Here is an 18,596-nt window from a genome sequence, read left to right on the forward strand (position 1 = left end):
TGTTTGAAAATCAACCTTTGTGTTAAGCTACATGGGATAGACAAACGTCTTAAAGTGACGACCGAATCTACATCTAGGTAAAATCTAGGAATAAATACATCCCTTATTTACAGGTTCAACATAGTTATCATATCTTTTCTTTTTAAAGTACAAAAATATGTACAGCTGACTTCTAACAACGTCAATAATCTTTTAAAAAAGGTTTTTGTTTGATTCAACTAAAATGAGCAATAAGTAAATAACGGCAGTTCCTCAAGCACAGCATTACGTTCGTCTATAATTGTACCTTATCATTGTCATAATCTTCTATATTTTTACTACATATACTATATTTTTAGGTCCTGCCTGTGTTGCAAACGTTAATGATTAATATATCATTGGACTCTAACAATATGGACTCTATAATGAATCCAGCTATCGTATACAATAATGCAGATCGCAATTGGATGTCTACTAATTTCTAGGCGGCCACGACATTTTAATTTGCCCATGGACATTAGTTTGGCACCAGTCGAGGTATGGTCTTAGCAAAAACTTCGGGTCAACCTTCCACCTAGAAACAGTAAAGCAGAGATAGTAAGTAAGCAGACTGAGGTTTGTCTGTAGTATTTTGACAGTGTTATTTTTATGCCATCTTTTGCATTCTTCAGACTCAAAATCATATTATATATATATTCGATGTCAACGATTTTTCGTGGCTCCTGGTGATTCGTACAGCAGTGGAGCTTTGGAATTCTTAAAGTTCCACGAACCGTAGCTAAGTGCGATAAGCCACCGCAGTACGCTGCATAAAAATGCAAGTACAATAAGTCTACGAAATGTGCGACAAAACAGCAAAAAAAATCTGTTCGTTTACCTGGCAAGAAGATCAGCTCGGGAACATACGTTCGCTTTCCTCAGCGCTTCCACTAGATCAGACGCCCTCTGTGAAATGGCCGCGTACTTCTTGACGACTATCGCTGGTTGTGAGGTATACGAAGGCTTGTATTTTCTTAACTGCGTTATCACCTAGATACAGATAGCACCAAATAAAGAGAAATAAATCAATTGCGGGTTTTTTTTTTATTACAATTAACCTTGCGGCGCAGTATTGCAGGCCATGCTTCGAAAGGGAACCCATCTGCGTCGGTACAACACAAACGTAAATAAAGAAGATGAATATTGAGCTGAAAAGACGCACCGCTACTTGCTTTAGGAAAAATTAGAATTGACAATTTGAACTTGAGCTACCCAAGTAGCTACTAAGTTTGTTTAGATCTTTGATGATAACACGGGTTTTAGCAACTAACTCTAAGATTCTTTCTGTGCGTGGTTTTCGACCCCTACTAGTTTCACTATTCTGCTCACATTAAAGGCGACTACTATTTGTTTTATTTCTTAACACACCTTTCCATCAAGAAGTGCTTTAGCAAACCAGTTGAATCTTGCGGGCCAATGAGCGGGGGCCTTCATCCGTGTTTTGTCGATTTTCCAAGCAAAAGGGCCATATGTTCCTTCCACCCAAACGTATACAATATCATCACGTTCATGGTACTCTGGTGCCGGCGACTCAAGTGGCTCAGACAGGACGCACTGTTGTGGAGCGAGGACCGGCAGCCATGACGGCTCAATTGGGCAGACCATGCGTAACTGCATACGATTTCCATGTTCCTCAGTTATCTCTTGATACACCAGCCATGGAGGCTGTTCTTTATAAGATACAGATTCACCGTGCAAATATACTTGCCCATCCGTCTGCATGCTCTCGTACACCTGCAGAATTAGTAAAAAAATGAATAGTTTACTTAAAAACTTTCCTTTACCTTAACGGAAATGTACCTATAAAATGAAAAACAATTCCTAAGTAAAGCTAAATCGTTCGTTTGGAACATTAGACAAATAGTAACTCAATAATGAAATTGAGTAGCCTTGCGCACCTTGCCTGATTTTTTCCGTGCTATTCTGTCAACACAGGCGCAAAGAATGAGCTGTCGCAGAGCCAACATCTGTCGACCATCAGGCGGAGGCATCCGCGGATCGAGCGTCAGTTGAAGATCTGGAACCAGCAGATTTAATTCTTCAGTCAGCTGATAGCGCATCTTGCGGATTTCTCGTCGAGCCTCTTCTCTCAGCTGTTGAGCTAAGGGCGCTTTAGATGAACCTGACACTGTGTCATATTCGGACGCTCCAACAGCCGCTAATAATCGCCCCATGTCTCCTAGAGACCTGCACCACGTAGGACATGTTGCTGCGCGTAAAAAAAAAGACACAATGTAATCAACACATTTTATACATTGTTTCTGAGAATGACGTAAGGAACAGTCACACGCCAACGTATTTATGGACATTAAAAAATTTTCGTTAGTCTGCTGCGTATGAACAGTGAAAAGTGTGCGGAGTTCTAGATGAGCAAGAATAACATACAAGTATAAGAAAAAACAATAAGCGAAACCTTATACAAGGGTAATAGAATACCATCAGCAAGCACTCACCATTACCCTGGATAAAAGGCTCCTGCACTGCCAGGCCAGCCACCAAAGCTACGACATAGGGCATCAGAACTTTTTGCTGATGGCTGAGCGCGAGCATCTTCGCGAATCTTGGCGCCACGGGAAACAAGCTCATGGCGCGTCCTAAAGGCGTCGGAATTGAAGAATAAAGCCAAGCTTCACGCTCTCGAAGTGACAGTGGCTTCACCTACGTTTGTGACATTAAAATAATTAATTTATACTGTACTTTTATATGCTATGTTGGGTTTTAAACATTTAGACAAAAAGGTACCCACGTTTTGTAGATTGTAGCAGTAAATTGCACTTTCAGGCAGAATTAAAGCACTATGGGGCAAAATAGCAGTTACGATAAATGATTTTTTTTTGCAAGTTTAAGCGGTTGAATCGGACGTGCACAGCTTAGATCGATACTGCAAATAAGTTCTAGCTAATTCATTCAAGCATGCTTAGAGCCCATAATGAGACTCAAATAGTGACAAGAAGCTTTTGTTTTTTACCCTCACCTTCCCTCTAGTAAGGGCACGCATCTCTACTAATGAGTTTTCAGCTGCGATAAGCGCTTCCCTGGGTGGCGGAGAAGGAAACGGAAAATTGACGACTTTTTCGATACCCATACATTTCATTTGTAGCAGAAGACCCTCCACGGGACGAAGAGTCACCTCAGCAGGTGAGAATTCGATGAACTGATCATTGAAGACCGCCGCAGAGTACAGCCTACGTAATGATCCCACCAAAAAATAATATTAGATTTACTCATGCTTCGCAGGTATACACCAGAATAAGTATAATAATAATAAACAGAATAATAATAATAATAATAATCAGGTGTGTCGAATAAATCGCGGACGCTAGCTACGACGCCTATGTTGCATAGAGATATATGTATAGCTATGTCTAAAATGATGAACCGATTAGAGCAATCTGCAAAGTTCTGATAAACGCAACTAACCTATAACAGTGTCCAGGTCCCTGTCTGCCAGCCCGTCCTGCTCTTTGCTCAGCTGAAGCCTTCGAAATCCACGATATGATGAATTTCGAGATGCCAGTTACACGATCGTATACGCGGGTCTTGCATTTGCCAGCGTCAATTACGTATCGCACCCCTGGTATGGTAAGGGAGGTTTCCGCTACATTTGTGGCCACCACACAGAGCCTGCGTCAGATTGCAATCGCTCAATTGGTTAGTCGGTATACATAACTGCAGTTGCGGCACAAATCGCGATAATGCGCCCGTAATTTCACAGAGCCAAAAATTTATTCGGACTATAACCCTTATAAGGACTAAAATGTATAAAACGACGGTACCTCGTGCCTTCGGGTACCCGATCAAACACTTTCTGCTGTAAATGAGACGGCAACATAGCAAACATCGGTAAAACTTTCATCGGCTTCGTTTGATCTTCGGGACAATCTTTCACCAGTAGCTCCTCGTTCTCGTCGCTCGCATCTTCCAGTATCTGTCCATACAGCATAAGATAATTTCTGATAACTACATACATACTTTACTAAAATATGATAGAGACAACGACGAGAAAATGCTTCTATTTGAACGCATTCTGCAACAAAAGATATTATTGATCCAAATAAACTACCAGAATAAAGAACTGTGTTTGCCGACTATGCATTTACAGAGTTAGTTCAAGTTGTCTTACTTCTTGGTCCGCATCTTCGTCGTCCGCATAGTCCGCCGACATATCACGTTCGGTCTTTTCATCTAGCTCGCCGTCCTCGAGAGGAACGACCGAGTAACTTTCAAGGTTAAGACCACTGCAGTCATATGTGGCACTCGTTCGGGCTACGTCAATAGTAGTCACTGTTGCGTCCTGGCCTTCATCGGTAGTTGAGCTTGTATTATGAGCACTTGCCAAATCTGAGACGAGCATATTGTCCTCCTTTCCTACAGATATTCTCGTTATAGGCTTGTCGCCATCGTCTTTCGGTTCTTCGTTACTTTTTAAACTTCCTGAGAGAAAGGTGTACGATGAATTGCTTTAGGAAACGGTAGTAACATTTCATGTCTCACCCTTCTATCATTTATATACTATTATAAGCTTAAAGCTAGACAGAGGCGTATTGCAAAACAAATAGCAAAATCCTTAAAAGAAAAATCTCTTGTTAATTTTAGCAAATAGTACTTTCATCAAATATATTCCGAAAACTATAAGTTGAAAATTAACTTGCGTGTATCTAGTACCATTACTAGAGTCGCCGTTTTTCGTCGCATCAGCTTTGTTTTTTTCTTCCTTTTCTTTAAAAGGCTCCTTCATATCCATCAGGTTCTTGTTTTCCTCGCCGAATTTTCTTCGGAGTTTCGCTACCATCTGATTAACTTCCATCCGTCCGGTAAGAAACACAAGTATACCACCAGGTGGGAGATTTTTGTGTATTTTACAAATCTTTTTGAATGCATCCGCCATATAATCCTTTGGAGTCGTCCTGTTGGATGATTAAACACACAAACCAATAATGTTAAATCAATAACCTAGTCAACAATATATTGCCATTCCTCACTTTATTATTATTACAAAAACTTTGGTATCTATAATACGTAAATCGATAGTCTTACCGATTAAAGTGAATGGTTACAGGAAATTGTCTCGCTTGAACGTTAATAACCGGCGGAGGTTGTTTAAACAATCTTTCGTTTTCGATAAAATCACTAACGCGGAGAGTGGCCGACATCACGATTACCTGGCTCAAGAACCAAAACAAGTTGGCTAATCTTCATTTTTTCGAATATTAGTTGAGGTTTGAATCATACATTTATGCACTATATTGGCGTACATTTAAAACTTGATCACGTATACATTTAGTGCCCGAAGCAATATTCGAAACAATGTATTAACTTATGAGAAGTTTTTTTTACCCGTAGTAATTTGCCCTTCTTCTCACGAAGTCTGACAACTCGCGATAGAAGCCCAACGGCAACGTCCGAATGCACGCTGCGTTCGTGTGCCTCATCGATAATAATCACCGAGTAATTCGAAAGACTCAGGTCAGATTCCATTTCTTTCAGAAGAACACCATCTGTCAGGAACTTCACCCGTGTCTCCTCTGTGCAATTTCCTTCGAAACGAACCTAGAATTTCGGATTCTGAGATAAGCTGTATCCCACGTGACAGCGATATTGATACCCTCAGTTCTCATGCTATTATAAGTACGATAGTAACTAAAATAAATATAGCTACTACAATTCGAAGATCCCAACTGTATAATACTCAATTGTATAGGTTACCTGATAAGAGACGACCTTCTCCCCAAGCCCTGTCTCGTACGCAACTCGTTTTGACATTGAGATAGTTGCAACTCGTCTTGGTTCCGTGATACCAATCATACCCTCGCGCGCATAGCCAACCTCATACAAAAATTGGACCAACTATGGTAGGAAGAAACATTAAATGCTTCAGTCATCACATTTAAGCTTTTTTAATTCAGAATCAGGACAATACTGCAATAATTTACAGTACATAAGTATACATTTATTGCCGTAATAATGGCGAAAAACACGGCGCTACTATTTACAGCAAAAGTGATGACAATACCTGAGTCGTCTTTCCGGATCCAGTCTGTCCACAGATAACCGTCACCGGGTTGGTCTCAATAGTTTCCATGATTTCCTGTTCCATAGATATAATTGGAAGCTTTGACCGGTGTTCAATCACCTCTGCAGGGCGGTTAAGAACCTATTTATAATGCAAAAAAACAATCTCTCATTTACGCGTTCTTGACTGTAGTTCATACTTCTACTTTTGAAAGACTATTTTTGCTCCGGATTTTTATGTCCATAATGTTTTTTCGTAAAAACAATGGAGTAAAACAAGTTGCTCTGAAAATGTGTTTACATAAGTACATAAAAATATAGGGCAACCTACCCCATTCAAATTAAGCTTATTTGTGTAAATTTCAACCCATCAATGCTACATCTGTATACATTTAATCATGTTTACTATTTCGGTTATTTGCTTTTGTGGGGGTAAACTGAACTAAGTTTATTACCAAATGGTGCAATAACATATGTACATACTACTGACTGCTTGCCCCTTCTTGGCTTTAGATGTCCAATGGTGGCGTTGACGTCTGGAATATCATCTTCTTCATCCTCAGTTTTTTGAAGCTCTGTTTGTCTTAGGACTTTTTCTAATTTATTTTTAACCGTTAACCGCGTTGCCTTTTCAATTATGTTGGACACGTTTTGTGATGATACTGTTCCGTCTTGCGTGTGCTCACCGCACTGAAAACAGAAACCAGTCAGGAGTGATCTATTTTTGTTTCGCGTTGCGTGGCTAGCTGTTGCTTTGTTTAGAATCATTCATGTAGCCAGCTTTTTTAACCGTTATCCAAAAGTAAGTGTTTTGTCGGCCATGCAAACATTTAAAATCAATACTTGTTCCAGGTACACATCACATACGGTAGGCTCGTTAATACCATAAAAGGCTGTACAGTTCTCTCACTATGTTACGTGTACGACAGCCATTGGAAATGCTCTTTTTCAATCAATATCCATTACCAAGTTTGGGTGTTAAGTTTTGCACAAGTAGATAAAAATGCAGAGTAACTTACCGTGCTAGTGTTATCCTTTTGAGAAATTGCGCCGTCATTTTCGTCGTGGTCCGAATCCTCCCCTTGACTGTCGGCCTCATTATTATCGCTATCATCTTCATCGTCTTCGTCGAAACTCAAAACGTCAGATCTTTGTGTCCTCTTTTTGTCTTCCGTAAGTTGCTTTCCCCAGGCCTGGACGCTCGGCGCCTTGCGCTTTCGCAATGATTTCAAATCCACATCCTACAAAACATATATTCAAATAGTGCAATTAAAAACCTATCCTTGCGATCATCAGAAATGTCTCTCCGATCACGCTAAATCGCTTCGATATTAGATTTTGGTTATGATATTTGATAGTATAATCTGTTTATTTGGGTTCTTTAGCTAATACCTTAGCGAGCCTCTTTCGACTTTTCGTGGTTTGTTCTTTAATTTTCGAGAGTTGTGCTACAAGGTCATCTCGGTTAACTTTTTTCTGCTTCTTCTCAAGAATCTTCAGAAGCTGTTTCCGTTTCTTCTTACTTAAGTTCAGAGCCGGCTCTGAAACGATATTAAATATTAAAAAAAAAACCCGAAGACAATAAGACTACGAAAAAAAAGGGCTTAATTTACACAAACTATATACGATTCACGTGTCCACTTCAAATTCTCAAGATAACTGACGCCGGCTATGGACTTAATCGTACCGTAGCAGTACGTCAATGTATCAAAACCATCTGATCACAGGTTGCCAGATGAGAGAATCGACAAACATAGACAGCAATACTCACTTTGAATAGCAGCACCTTTGCGGAGGATGTTTTTTTTCAGAGGCTTAGCTGTGCCGTCTTGCGCTTCAGGTAAAATCTCAGCGTTGGGATCTGTTTCCCCTGGAGCGTGTCCTTTATCTCGCAGCAGACTTTCCTGAACTTCCTTGTATCGGAGGAGCTTTTTCAACTTCTTTATTCTGCCCATCGCAGCGTACAAGTTCTCACGTGTCCTATGCACTTATTTACTCCGACCTGAGGACTGAATACAAGATAAATTACATGAACGTCAAACTGCAGCACCTATTAGAAGATGCCAAGTGTTCTAAACCTTTTTTATATTCTTCGCAGATTTTCAACGCAATCCAAATAAACTATACATTATCGAACGTTTTCATGTGGGTGAAACTAGAGTGTTTATAGAATAATTCGTACTTTAGCACCATGCTAATATATACATAAGCAGCGCGGGCAATACCTTTTTTTATGGTCTTTTTTCGATAGTTTTGATTCGACAGTCATCAGACGTATCCGGGCCGCACAGCCCGATCTCTGAAGGGTCAGGTTTTACGTAGAAAAGTGCGAAAATTTTGCACGGGTAACTTGTTGTACAGTCAAGTTTGTCATGACAATCGTCGATGTTTATGAAAGTTCCACTAGGTTATTACTGTAACGATATCTTGTCATCCTTGAGTAAGTGATCCTTTGTCACTTGTAAGTTGTTCCTCTGAGTCGTATCGCAAAGTTCAGAAAAAGCTGCGACTTATCATAAAGTACCGGAAAAAATGACGATCTTTACTTTTCCCTGGTAAAAACATTCATGAGAAAAGCATAATGTTATTAAGTTAAGTGTTAAGCATAAAGTTAAAAAAGTGTGTACCTTGCTGGTTATCCTTTCCGTACAACTTTTCATCGTTTTCTTTAATACAACACCTTTAATTATTATATGGTGGTCTTAATGTCGAATGTCTATCTAATCAATCTCCAACAAAGTTAGGAAACCCACGTACAATAGGGTGCAGAATAAGTTTATTACGTCGATCGCGCATATACAAGTCCGTGCCACTTGCAGGAAGAATGAATCACCATTACACTATGTACACAACAGCAAATCAAGGCAGGCGCCACATGAGGAACTTTCTCTTGCAGAAGTTAGCCCAGCTGTATTGCTACAGTTTGAAGTACCACTTATTGCTCTAGGCGAGTATACCAAGCCCGTTTTCTATTAACCAAGTTCTGTTAGAGAACACTGTTTTAATATGGATCGAATATACATTGCAGATTCATGTAGTAGCACGTGTGTTTATTTACAAACATCTGGCCCGCAAGCGCAAAATTTTGAATGCACTACAACAAATGTATTGCTGAACAAAATGGGTGCTTTCAGTAGTATTTAATACATGCGAAATGACTTAACAATGCTCATAAGATTAAACACTAAAACCGACATTTCTACCTGAGAAAAATCCACTTGTATAATAACTAGTATTCAATCCAGGTATTTTTCTTTTCTCTAAAATTTAGTCAAAAAAATCCGTCTCTCCATCAACATGGCGGCGGCCATCTTAGTATAGAACCACGTGCATACGAAGTGTTATTATAGTGAAACTTAGTTTTACAGATACACTTTATTAATATTTAAGGTTTGTATTCAGCTGACCTGAAATAATCAAGCGGCTTTCAGCTTTTGTCATAAGCGATTCAGAATGTACTTACGGTACATTTTTTGTTGGTAAGAACGTAAGTTTATCCATTTTAACTTGTGCTTTATTCGGAATTATATAATCGTTAGTGTCAATGTCAGGTACACGAAAAGTGTAACCCGTCAAATAATATTTAAAAAAAAAAGAAGTAAATCAAATGGCATAGAAAAATCTTATTATGAAATCAGATATTATACAGGGCTGTTACTATAGCCTCCTGGGATATTAGCGGAAGTAAGTAATAGCATCTTGTGCTACCCTAGACTCTTTTTTTTATGTAAAATAGGCCGCTCAAATATATTTTTAGACCCTTAGTTGCAAGAGTGGACAAAAAGCCTTACACGACTTCGCTATTGCTACGTTCGTCGTTATAGTGCATTTAAAGATTTTGAAGGTCGCGAACATTTTATATAGTAAATTACTCAGATTAGAATTGAACTTTTCGCTCGTGTAATGTAGACGAGCCGTTTAGTTAATATATTTCTGCATGACAGAAAGTAAGTTATAAATCACTATCAAGTAAGGGTAACTTTGTATCAGAAATGGAATAGTAAACCGCTTGAGCAATGTCATGGTGCAATTGATGATTTTTTTTAAATAAAAAATATCAATTGAACTTTTTCATTTTTGAACAAATTATTTGGCAGAAGTTATGCGTGACCAACAAATGGACGAGCTGCAGGCCTCGTCTATGGATCCTGCCACAGAAGACGGAGCGACAGGGAGGAAGAAAAAAGTTCGCGAATCTAAAAACCGTAAGAAATATTGGAAGAAGGCAGATATCACAGAGGTCGACGAATATCTAGAGGATCAACGCTTCAATGAGCGTGTGGGTGGTGATGTGTCTAACAAAGAGGATACCCAATTATTCCTGCTAGATAAAAGTACAGATGAGGCAGGCGAAAGGCGATTCCAGAAGAAACGATCCGAGATCCTTAAAGTCTGTACATACGTTCTATCTCTTACCCATGATTAATCTTATTAAGCAGTGATATATCGAATTTTCCATATGTTTATTAATATTGGTTGTCATCTAAACTCTAGCATTAGCAAGGCAAACGCTGACTTTGGTCATTAATCCAGTTAATATTTTTTGATGTAGGGAAAAAGGAGCAGAAAAGGTGCAAACGGAAAAGAGAGGAAAACGAGTGAAAATTAAATATTCAAATATTTACTTTAATTTTGCTATGATTGTATATAGCTTAGGAAAGTGTTTTAGGTTCATGTGTTGTTCGATCATTTTTAGGAACCTTTAAGGTGCCATTCTATTCTTGACCAACGATCCAAGGTTCCTGTCCCATACACGAAAAGTCGAGTAAAGATGGCTGATGAACGCAAGAGCGCCATCCACCTCGCTAAAGAGCGGGCAATTATTGCACAAAGGGTGGATCAGTCAAAGAAAGGTGCGGCAAAGCGACGTCAAGAGAGAGAGCAAGAAGAGAAAAAGACGAAGTGCAGAACGTTAAACAGTCAAACCGAAATCTTTGATCTTTGGGGTTCTCAAAAGGAAAAAACCGAGGTAATCTTTGCATTATTTTACTGCTTGTATAATAATAGTAGATCCTCTATTTGATCAAAAAAACTCTTAAGTATACTGTGTTCTTTTCATTTAGAATTTGCAAATATTAAACTAAGCTTCAAGATGTAATATGCATTATATTTTTAAATTAATTCGAGTAATATTGGATTCCTGTTAGTTATGCTGGAAACAAAGATTGTTTTCGTTATTATAACCTGTATGATAATTTTTGATGGCCAGAACACTGAGGCCGATTGCCATGTTGACGTCGTCGAAGCACCTGAAGATGCGACCTATTTATCGAAGGATCAGCAAACTTATTACGCACCATCAACACGTCCAAGCCGTCCTAAAGTGCCCGCTCTGCGTTACAAAAAGCCATCGAAACTGCCCGCGGTTGAAGTTGCCAAACCTGGCGCCAGTTACAGACCCACTTTTGAGGTAAATGGAAACGTTTGACGCTTACTTCAACAAACGTTTACTTGACATTTAAAATGAAAATATTTGACTTACGCTGTTCTATAACTGCTGACAAAGCTGACTAACCGATATATTTGGAAATAGATTTTTACAGCATCATGTTTGATAGTATTTCTTGATTTCTAAAGGTTAAGCATCATCCAGTCATCCGATCATGAGTGTTAATTTGATTATTAAAGATTCTTTGTTAGATTATATATATATATATATATATATATGTGTGTGAATATACATATATATATATATGTGTGTGTGTGAGATTTTGATTTTCGTTGGTATCCATTAAATAGCTGCATTTTTATGCCGTATGAAATTGGTCGCTGATCCAGGATCACCAAGAACTTTTATCAGAAGCACACGAGATTGAAATAGAAAAGCTTCGCAATGAACAGCATCTCGAAAGGGTGCTTACGTCCCTTTTCCCGACGAAAGAAGAGGCGAGGAAGATCGAAGTTGAAAACAAGAAGCAAGAAGCCGTTGGTATTCTCTACTCGGATGATGATGACAATGATGGGAACAAGGACGAAGACAATAATGCGGAGGTAGAAGAAGCAAACGGTTAGTAAGCTGTTATGTGCAAGCTGTTCTTAACTTCTGTTTGTTAATTACTTGTACAAGACGTTCTACTGTGCCCAACTAGCCGCACCTGTTGGATTTTTTCATGAGCAAAAAATGTGTTTCCACATTTTTTATCAGTTCCGAACAATAGGTATGATGATGTCGATGATGATAAAAAAGGTGATTATACTAGTTTATATTTGTAGACAGAGATCTATGGCCGAGTGAATTCACTCTCAACGCAATCAGGCGAGACTCAGAAGAGTCTCGCCTGATTGCGTGTTCAGGTTCAAAAGGCTACGCCATAAGAACTATTCGACTCACTGTAATCAACTTGAGTTAATAAATATTGATTTTTGGTAATGAATTTTCTTATTAGACCAACAATTGTTAATGAAAAATGATTTTTATGCTCATTTTAACGAGCGCCGATTGAAGTTTCAATCAATGCAACTAGCATTCTAAGCGGTTCCGTATTTTTTCGCAGGTAATCCACGGGTACTAGCCGAGAATCGGAAAACTCGTGTACAGCGGAATCGTCAAAAGGCTCATCAAGAACGTCTGAGGGCTATAAAACTTGCAAAAGAAAAAAAGAAGTTTGAATCGCAGTTTGGCCGCATCGGTGTCTACTGTAAGGAGATCAAAAAGGCAAATAGGCTTACACAAAAGAGAATAGAGGAACGAAAGCAAAGGGAGATCGATGCCATGTACCTGCCCCGACGCCTCGGAAAATACAAATATCGACCGCAAGACGTACGTGTTGTGTGAAAAGTAAACTCCAGTTAAGCGAAAATTGATAACGACAGTTTTTAAGAACTATTTCCGATTATCTCTGTCTTGTGAAAAAAGCACACCATACTGGAATAACAACAACATTTGGCTTAATAGATTGCTCTGCCTAATCGTAGGTTTAAATACGTTAGCTTTTTTTATTACTCGTTCATTTTAGATTGAACTGAAGCTCAGCGATGAAATTCCCGCAAGTCTTCGCCAACTGAAACCAGAGGGAAGCATCATGATAGATCGTATGAGGTTAGCAAACGACGATTTTTGTTATCACCCAATTATAAACAATATGGCCTATTCATCAAAAATAATTAATCTTTTTATTTTCGGGTTTATTCTTTCTTCCTTTCCTCTCTTTCGAGCTCAAATATATATATATATATATAAAGCGAAGTCTGAAAGGGCAGCAAACCAGGTAACGAACAACTTAAATTAGTATTTTTTGTCAACAACATTTCCACGTGTCAAAAGTATTCATATTTGGGAGATATTTCGATCGTTGAAGATAAAAACAGTTCGATAATGCTCTCTTCCTGCGTAATAAATAAGCCACAAGGTGACTCAGCTTCATTTATGATACATACTTCATCTTATTGTATATGAAGTACAAGTGCGTAGCAATTTCATTGCTTGTTTTAACCCAATTTTTATGGCTGTATTTGATGCACTGTTGTTGTAGGTCTTTCGAAAGGCGTAATTTAATTGAGCCGCGACGCAAAATTATGCGTAAGAAGATGTGGACGAAAAAAGTATACAAGCGGTCCTACAAAAAGGGATTCGAAGACGTCTTATCGACCCCCAAAGCCGATGGCTTAGCGTAAAAGGAAGTGGTTAGAAAATAGCGCTTTTCCGTATACACATAAAATAAATGTTGCGTACTTCTCCCGCAGTTCTGGGCTCCTTTATTATAACATATACAAATTATTTAAGGGAAAAAAGCTTCATTCTAGAGTTGGTTTGCGAATATCAAAACAAATAGTGGATAGGATCAGAATAATTAGCATAATATTTCTAACACTAACCCTACACCAAGAGTTACCCTTTCAACTCCAGCCTGTCTGACCAAAAATTCAGTCGACTAAGTCCTCGAGTTTATTGTTTTATTGTGCAGTCAGTTTTATGCACAGTACGCCAGTCTCCAGCACAACACAACTCAACTACCTACAAGTTTCAAAAAAAGAAGCGATGCGCGTACCAGAAAAAACAGACGTTCATTCCTCACCTCTTCTTTTTCCTTTAATACATTTGCAATAAATCATTTTAGAGATTTTGCATAGTTCATAATTTAGCGTATGCGTGTGGTAGTACCATTTGAACTTAACCAGAAGTTCGAAGTTAAGCCGAGACAAATCTGACCTTGAGAACCCCGATTCGAGCTCGTGATTTTTTAAGGCACATGGATATGTAAGCAGCGTTGCGTCCGGCACCACTAAACATAAACTCGAAAAATTTATCAGACATGAGCATTCTGAGATATAATCATCGTGAGCATTCATTGAGAGGGGTGCGATTGGAGAAAAGTGCGCTAGTATTTGTCTCTTCCATGTGCTCCATAAAGCTGCTTGTATAACTGATTTCTATTATGATATTCATACACATAAATAAGTTTTATAACCAATATAAAATTAGACAGTCATTTAAACCCGCAACAAAATATGAAGATTCTTCCTTTTACTTTAAGCTCTATCTACGATTTTGGATGAAAAACTTGCGTAATAGTTTGAGAGGCATAAGTGCTTTTTATAGGTTATGCAATGAAGCTAAGGCATTTTTTTCAGAAAATATTTATGACTAATATTATTACGTGCTCGAGAATATTATAATATTATTTAGTCGTTTTCTTTATTTAAACGTCACCTTTTAGATTTGTAAACAAAAAATCGTTGAGGGATGAATGCTCGTAGTTTCTGTACCGGTATTGCACGCTACTTCTTCGGGGTCACTCGTTCTGTCGAGTAGTTAGATGGCGTTCGTTGAGGACGCGTCGAATCGGTCGACCGACCTCCGTCTGAGGCAGCTTTCGAATGAACTCAATACCTCCGTGAAGTCGTTCAGAGGTTGGAACTCGTAGACGCACGAACATTTTAATGCTCCCATCTTCTGAATGAGCGTCCTCTGGATCTGAAATCGAAAGTGTGGACTTTTGTTTAGAAACATATAAACTCGTTGGCGCCAGATTCCTAACCTACATTCGCTCCTTTGTATTTGTATTGTAAATGCCGAGTAGCTTGCACAGCACTCAAATGTTAAAACGATAAGTACAATTATATCATTCATGCGAATACTGTGCACTCAATTTTCCTGCACTGTTTTTAAAAAGTTTAACAGGATAAACCTCAAACGAATTACTGATGCTGCTTGACACGTTTATATAGATACAGTTGTCATCCTAAAAACTAAAAATAATTATAAAGAATCGATGTTGGGAGTACAGTGAATGGAAAAACCAAGCGTTACTATTTGTATGTGACTAATCGTCTCTGTTGGTCTCTGAGCAAGGCCGCACAAATAAATTGAAAGGCCAAGGAGTTGGTACCTATGGGCTTCTAGTACCACGAATGCCCTAGCGGCTTCGCCAGCTTTAGCCGTAGGGACGCCTATCACAGCTGCCATTTTGACCGCCGGGCGGTGATGCAACGTATCCTCGAGTTCCAAAGGATAAATCATTTCGCCATGACATAAAGTGTCCATTGCACGGTCCAGCACGTGAATGTTTCCTATTTAGTATGCGACGACACATTTGAAATATTGTATAAACAAGTTGTTGGTTAAAGTTGTATGCGGAAATCGTTTAATGAAATGCGAAACGCGTATTTAATCAGGCGTAATCTTTTGCACCCTGATATTGTCTTTTATTATATTCAGTATGTACTCACCGATTTAGTAATAGTTGCTTAGCTCTTGCGTTCAATTAACTTGAGGACGGCATAAAATTAGATAGCTTCAATGAATGATGGAGAAGAAGCTGTGATACCTAATGCGTTATTTCACTGAATTTATAGTTAAAACAATCATGCTGGACAGATACAGGCACAATACAACGCCTTTTTCGTCATAGTGGCCTACATCGCCAGTACAGAACCATCCTTCGTCATCGGCTATCCTTCGTTGAGTGTCACCTCCGAGGTAACGGGTCAACCCAAATTATGCCGCGAACCTGTTTATTGTGCTGCGAATAAGCAACATGGATTCGACGACCCTTATGACTGTTCATTGAAAAACATACCTTTAGGATTCGATTTTCTAATAGACAATACCAAAGCTAGTAAATCAGATAGTAGTTCACCTTAGTCGGAAGTAAAATTTCAAATAACGAAATTCTAAGGTACGTGTCCCATTTGTTAGGGCGCCTGGACTTGGAGATGTTATTCCTTCGGTAGATGACGAAGGACACATACGTTCGTTCAAGGCTGGACCGAAGCTCTGAAGACAGGTTAGGTCTATTCCACGACTATGCTTCGTCAAGTCTCCTATAAAATTCTAAGGAATTATTGCCTGTAGTTGAATAGAACTGTAATCAACGTGTAACACCCTGAACAATGATGCGGTCTTGATCTCGCGTAATCTTACCATATGAGACAAATAGTGCAAAAAGGCCTACCGTAAAATTAGCATGTAAATTTTAAAAAGTCTGGTGAAGAAAAGAGTACTCCGTCGAAATTAAACTGGAGCAAGTAAACGTATGGCTTACTGACAGTTAACATATTCTGATATATAATTCTATGTATGATCTAGCAGTATCAGCTACCGGATAAGAAACGGGGCATCTTAGACATTCAGTTGTAGGTATGACTATTCCAGCTGACCATTAAAGATGCCTTTTTATTGTTATCCATTTCAATCACTTTTACCCGCACGCCCGGAAGTGGTCGACCGTAGCTCGTGCGTTCGGCGTGCCCACGTCGCCGAGCAGACACTAGACACTCCCATAAGGAATACACCTAATCAATTAATCAACATTCAAATAAAAGTGATATAAATTTTCCCGTAATTCTTTCGATTATAATCGTGATACCGTAGCATTTGCTCGTTGGCCGGACTGCATGAAATACTTGAATAGTGGCATTGAGGCTTTGTCTCAAGTAAAAAAAGGTTTTCTGCTATCTATTGGTCAATGTAGAGCTGCCGCATACTTATACGATTCGAAGTCCTGTAGCGCCCGTTAAAAAACCGTGCTTATTGCATCATTCAGAGTATATGGCCGAAGCAAATGCGCGAATAATTAAAGCTTCCAGAATCCCAATCTAGTAGCCTCATCTTGACCATTTAGCAGCAGACCGTGTTGGCTAGAGGCTGTTGATTGCCTACTATTCCGAACTGAGCGGGCGTTCACTGGCCAAACAAGCGGCGGGCTCGTCCAGCTCTGACAGCAAACCAGTCAGCGACAGAAAATAAACTACTTCCAATATATAAAAAGACTTCGACACACGACGGACGCAAGCACATGCACACATATGTACATAGACATTCGTGACCACACAACAGTGTTTAGTTAATCGTGGCGTCCTCGCTGCGCACATGTTGAAAACAGCACAAGGGGACTAGTAGCGTCAACGAACAGCGGAAAAACGCATTTGACAGGGAAGTTGCTATTCTGCTCATTTACAATTAGCTGCTAGTTAGTCAAGCGTTGGAAATGGTTTTTGTCGTTATTTTGTATTCATACACCTCTGCGTTATCACAGGGAAAAATTATGCAATTGTCTGATTGGCTTGTCGCGGACAAAAAGCGTGACCGAAAAGATAGACATCGATAGCAAACCTCGGTCCTAGTAGACGCGTTATCAAGCGTGCAGCAGTCTGTGCCACAGAAATTTGTATTTTCATTTTGCCAAACAGCTCCAGCTTTATTTTACGTCAATGCCGCTCACCTGTCGCATGTATTCAATATCCAGGTGTTTAGTAAGGGTTTCCCATGCTTTTGTGCAGACAGGTCCGGAGAAGCTTAGAATAAGCCGCACAGAAGACAAGTCGTATCTTGTCAATGATTTGTGTGCTGCTATTTCGGGTATCATTTTCGCTAATAGTGACAAACCGCTTATCCGGAATTTTTCAATCAAACGGAAACTCTCTTCGAGTTCGAATACTTTTTGAATGACCGCGGTGCAGCCTGCGGCTAGTGTTGTCAGCACGGTGATTATTCCTGGGAACCTACATAGCGGCCCAGTCAACAGCAGAACGTCGTCCCTATGCTCAAGTAGGGAGTCATCCCCTCCATGGTCTTGAAGCAAAAGCAAATAGTGGAGTCATTTATCAGGTAAAATTACTCCCCGTTCCGCTCCCCCACTTCCACCTGAGTACACGACAAGTGATGGACTTACAATTGAGCCATGGTGACGGGGTGGAACGTATTCGTCCCTCGACAGGGATTCACTATGAGAGGCGATTGATTCGAAAGAAATAAATAATGCAGCTGAATTGGCAAGCGCCGGCTCTTTGAGCTGGAGATGAACATTCCGTCCAAACAAGAACGCACGAAGCCGGTGTTTGGCCACTATCGAGATGGCATGACGATAGCTACAGGCTAGAATCACTGTCGTCGAATGCAGAAGACATCCAGAAGGGTCCATACAAGCTCAGACCCAGTTTCGCCCAGGAGACAAACCTTTTGCTCTGGTTGTACGTCAACTCGACGGAGGTGCATCGCGACTGCAACTGCATGTTGGGCCACATTCACGAAGCTGATCTCCTCGCCATTTGCACTTACGAAACAAATCTTGACTCCAAAGCTTTTTAGGCGCTTGACCAGCTCCTCTGCAAACGACCTTGATGGA

The 18,596-nt window shown here is 39.6% G+C and overlaps 3 protein-coding genes across 7 annotated transcripts; 1 reads left to right on the forward strand and 2 right to left on the reverse strand.

The window, feature by feature from the left end:
• Positions 1–103: 103 nt before the first annotated feature.
• Positions 104–9,085, reverse strand: kz (putative ATP-dependent RNA helicase kurz). Of its 2 annotated transcripts, XM_022797500.2 has the most exons (20): positions 8,788–9,085; positions 8,256–8,582; positions 7,802–8,039; positions 7,423–7,571; positions 7,050–7,271; positions 6,514–6,720; positions 6,032–6,172; positions 5,725–5,865; positions 5,356–5,568; positions 5,056–5,180; positions 4,684–4,925; positions 4,142–4,452; positions 3,795–3,946; positions 3,439–3,642; positions 2,993–3,203; positions 2,472–2,676; positions 1,917–2,227; positions 1,387–1,752; positions 857–1,008; positions 104–553 (listed from the first exon to the last, which is right to left on the reverse strand). In XM_022797500.2, exons 3-20 carry the CDS (start codon positions 7,983–7,985, stop codon positions 454–456), a joined length of 3,636 nt encoding a protein of 1,211 aa, XP_022653235.1. In that variant the 5' UTR covers positions 7,986–8,039; positions 8,256–8,582; positions 8,788–9,085; the 3' UTR covers positions 104–453. The 2 variants fall into 2 exon arrangements, with proteins under 2 accessions (XP_022653235.1, XP_022653237.1); XM_022797502.2 differs by lacking the exons at positions 8,256–8,582; positions 8,788–9,085 and adding an exon at positions 8,658–8,771.
• A 218-nt stretch (positions 9,086–9,303) lies between these two features.
• Positions 9,304–13,712, forward strand: LOC111246999 (ribosome biogenesis protein NOP53). Of its 4 annotated transcripts, none has more exons than XM_022797507.2 (8): positions 9,304–9,420; positions 10,128–10,420; positions 10,727–10,999; positions 11,240–11,440; positions 11,809–12,037; positions 12,525–12,790; positions 12,987–13,069; positions 13,503–13,712. In XM_022797507.2, the coding sequence occupies exons 2-8, from the start codon at positions 10,133–10,135 to the stop codon at positions 13,642–13,644; spliced, it is 1,482 nt and encodes a 493-aa protein (XP_022653242.1). In that variant the 5' UTR covers positions 9,304–9,420; positions 10,128–10,132; the 3' UTR covers positions 13,645–13,712. The 4 variants fall into 4 exon arrangements, with proteins under 4 accessions (XP_022653242.1, XP_022653240.1, XP_022653241.1 ...); XM_022797505.2 differs by having other exon boundaries at positions 9,335–9,517; positions 10,131–10,420; XM_022797506.2 differs by having other exon boundaries at positions 9,335–9,509.
• Positions 13,713–13,850: 138 nt separating this feature from the next.
• Positions 13,851–17,898, reverse strand: LOC111246473 (uncharacterized). Its single transcript, XM_022796130.2, has 2 exons — positions 15,256–17,898; positions 13,851–14,944 (listed from the first exon to the last, which is right to left on the reverse strand). Exons 1-2 carry the CDS (start codon positions 15,512–15,514, stop codon positions 14,763–14,765), a joined length of 441 nt encoding a protein of 146 aa, XP_022651865.2. The 5' UTR covers positions 15,515–17,898; the 3' UTR covers positions 13,851–14,762.
• Positions 17,899–18,596: the final 698 nt, after the last annotated feature.

The sequence above is a fragment of the Varroa destructor genome, unplaced genomic scaffold (genome assembly GCF_002443255.2).
Source record: "Varroa destructor unplaced genomic scaffold, Vdes_3.0 BEIS01000003.1, whole genome shotgun sequence".
NCBI lineage: Eukaryota > Metazoa > Arthropoda > Arachnida > Mesostigmata > Varroidae > Varroa > Varroa destructor.

What these genes read in the sequence shown, in the direction of transcription:
- LOC111246473 (XM_022796130.2), bottom strand. Translation starts at nt 15,514, where the DNA reads ATGGACACTTTATGTCATGGCGAAATGATTTATCCTTTGGAACTCGAG. An exon ending in GCTTGGTTTTTCCATTCACT is followed by an intron (nt 14,945 to 15,255) that starts GTACTCCCAACA and finishes TTTCGATTTCAG; the next exon opens with ATCCAGAGGACGCTCATTCA.
- LOC111246999 (XM_022797507.2), top strand. Translation starts at nt 10,133, where the DNA reads ATGCGTGACCAACAAATGGACGAGCTGCAGGCCTCGTCTATGGATCCT. An exon ending in ACAAATATCGACCGCAAGAC is followed by an intron (nt 12,791 to 12,986) that starts GTACGTGTTGTG and finishes CGTTCATTTTAG; the next exon opens with ATTGAACTGAAGCTCAGCGA. An exon ending in ATCATGATAGATCGTATGAG is followed by an intron (nt 13,070 to 13,502) that starts GTTAGCAAACGA and finishes CTGTTGTTGTAG; the next exon opens with GTCTTTCGAAAGGCGTAATT.
- kz (XM_022797500.2), bottom strand. Translation starts at nt 7,985, where the DNA reads ATGGGCAGAATAAAGAAGTTGAAAAAGCTCCTCCGATACAAGGAAGTT. An exon ending in AGAAGGGCAAATTACTACGG is followed by an intron (nt 5,181 to 5,355) that starts GTAAAAAAAACT and finishes TTCTTGAGCCAG; the next exon opens with GTAATCGTGATGTCGGCCAC. An exon ending in AAACGGCGACTCTAGTAATG is followed by an intron (nt 4,453 to 4,683) that starts GTACTAGATACA and finishes CCTTTCTCTCAG; the next exon opens with GAAGTTTAAAAAGTAACGAA.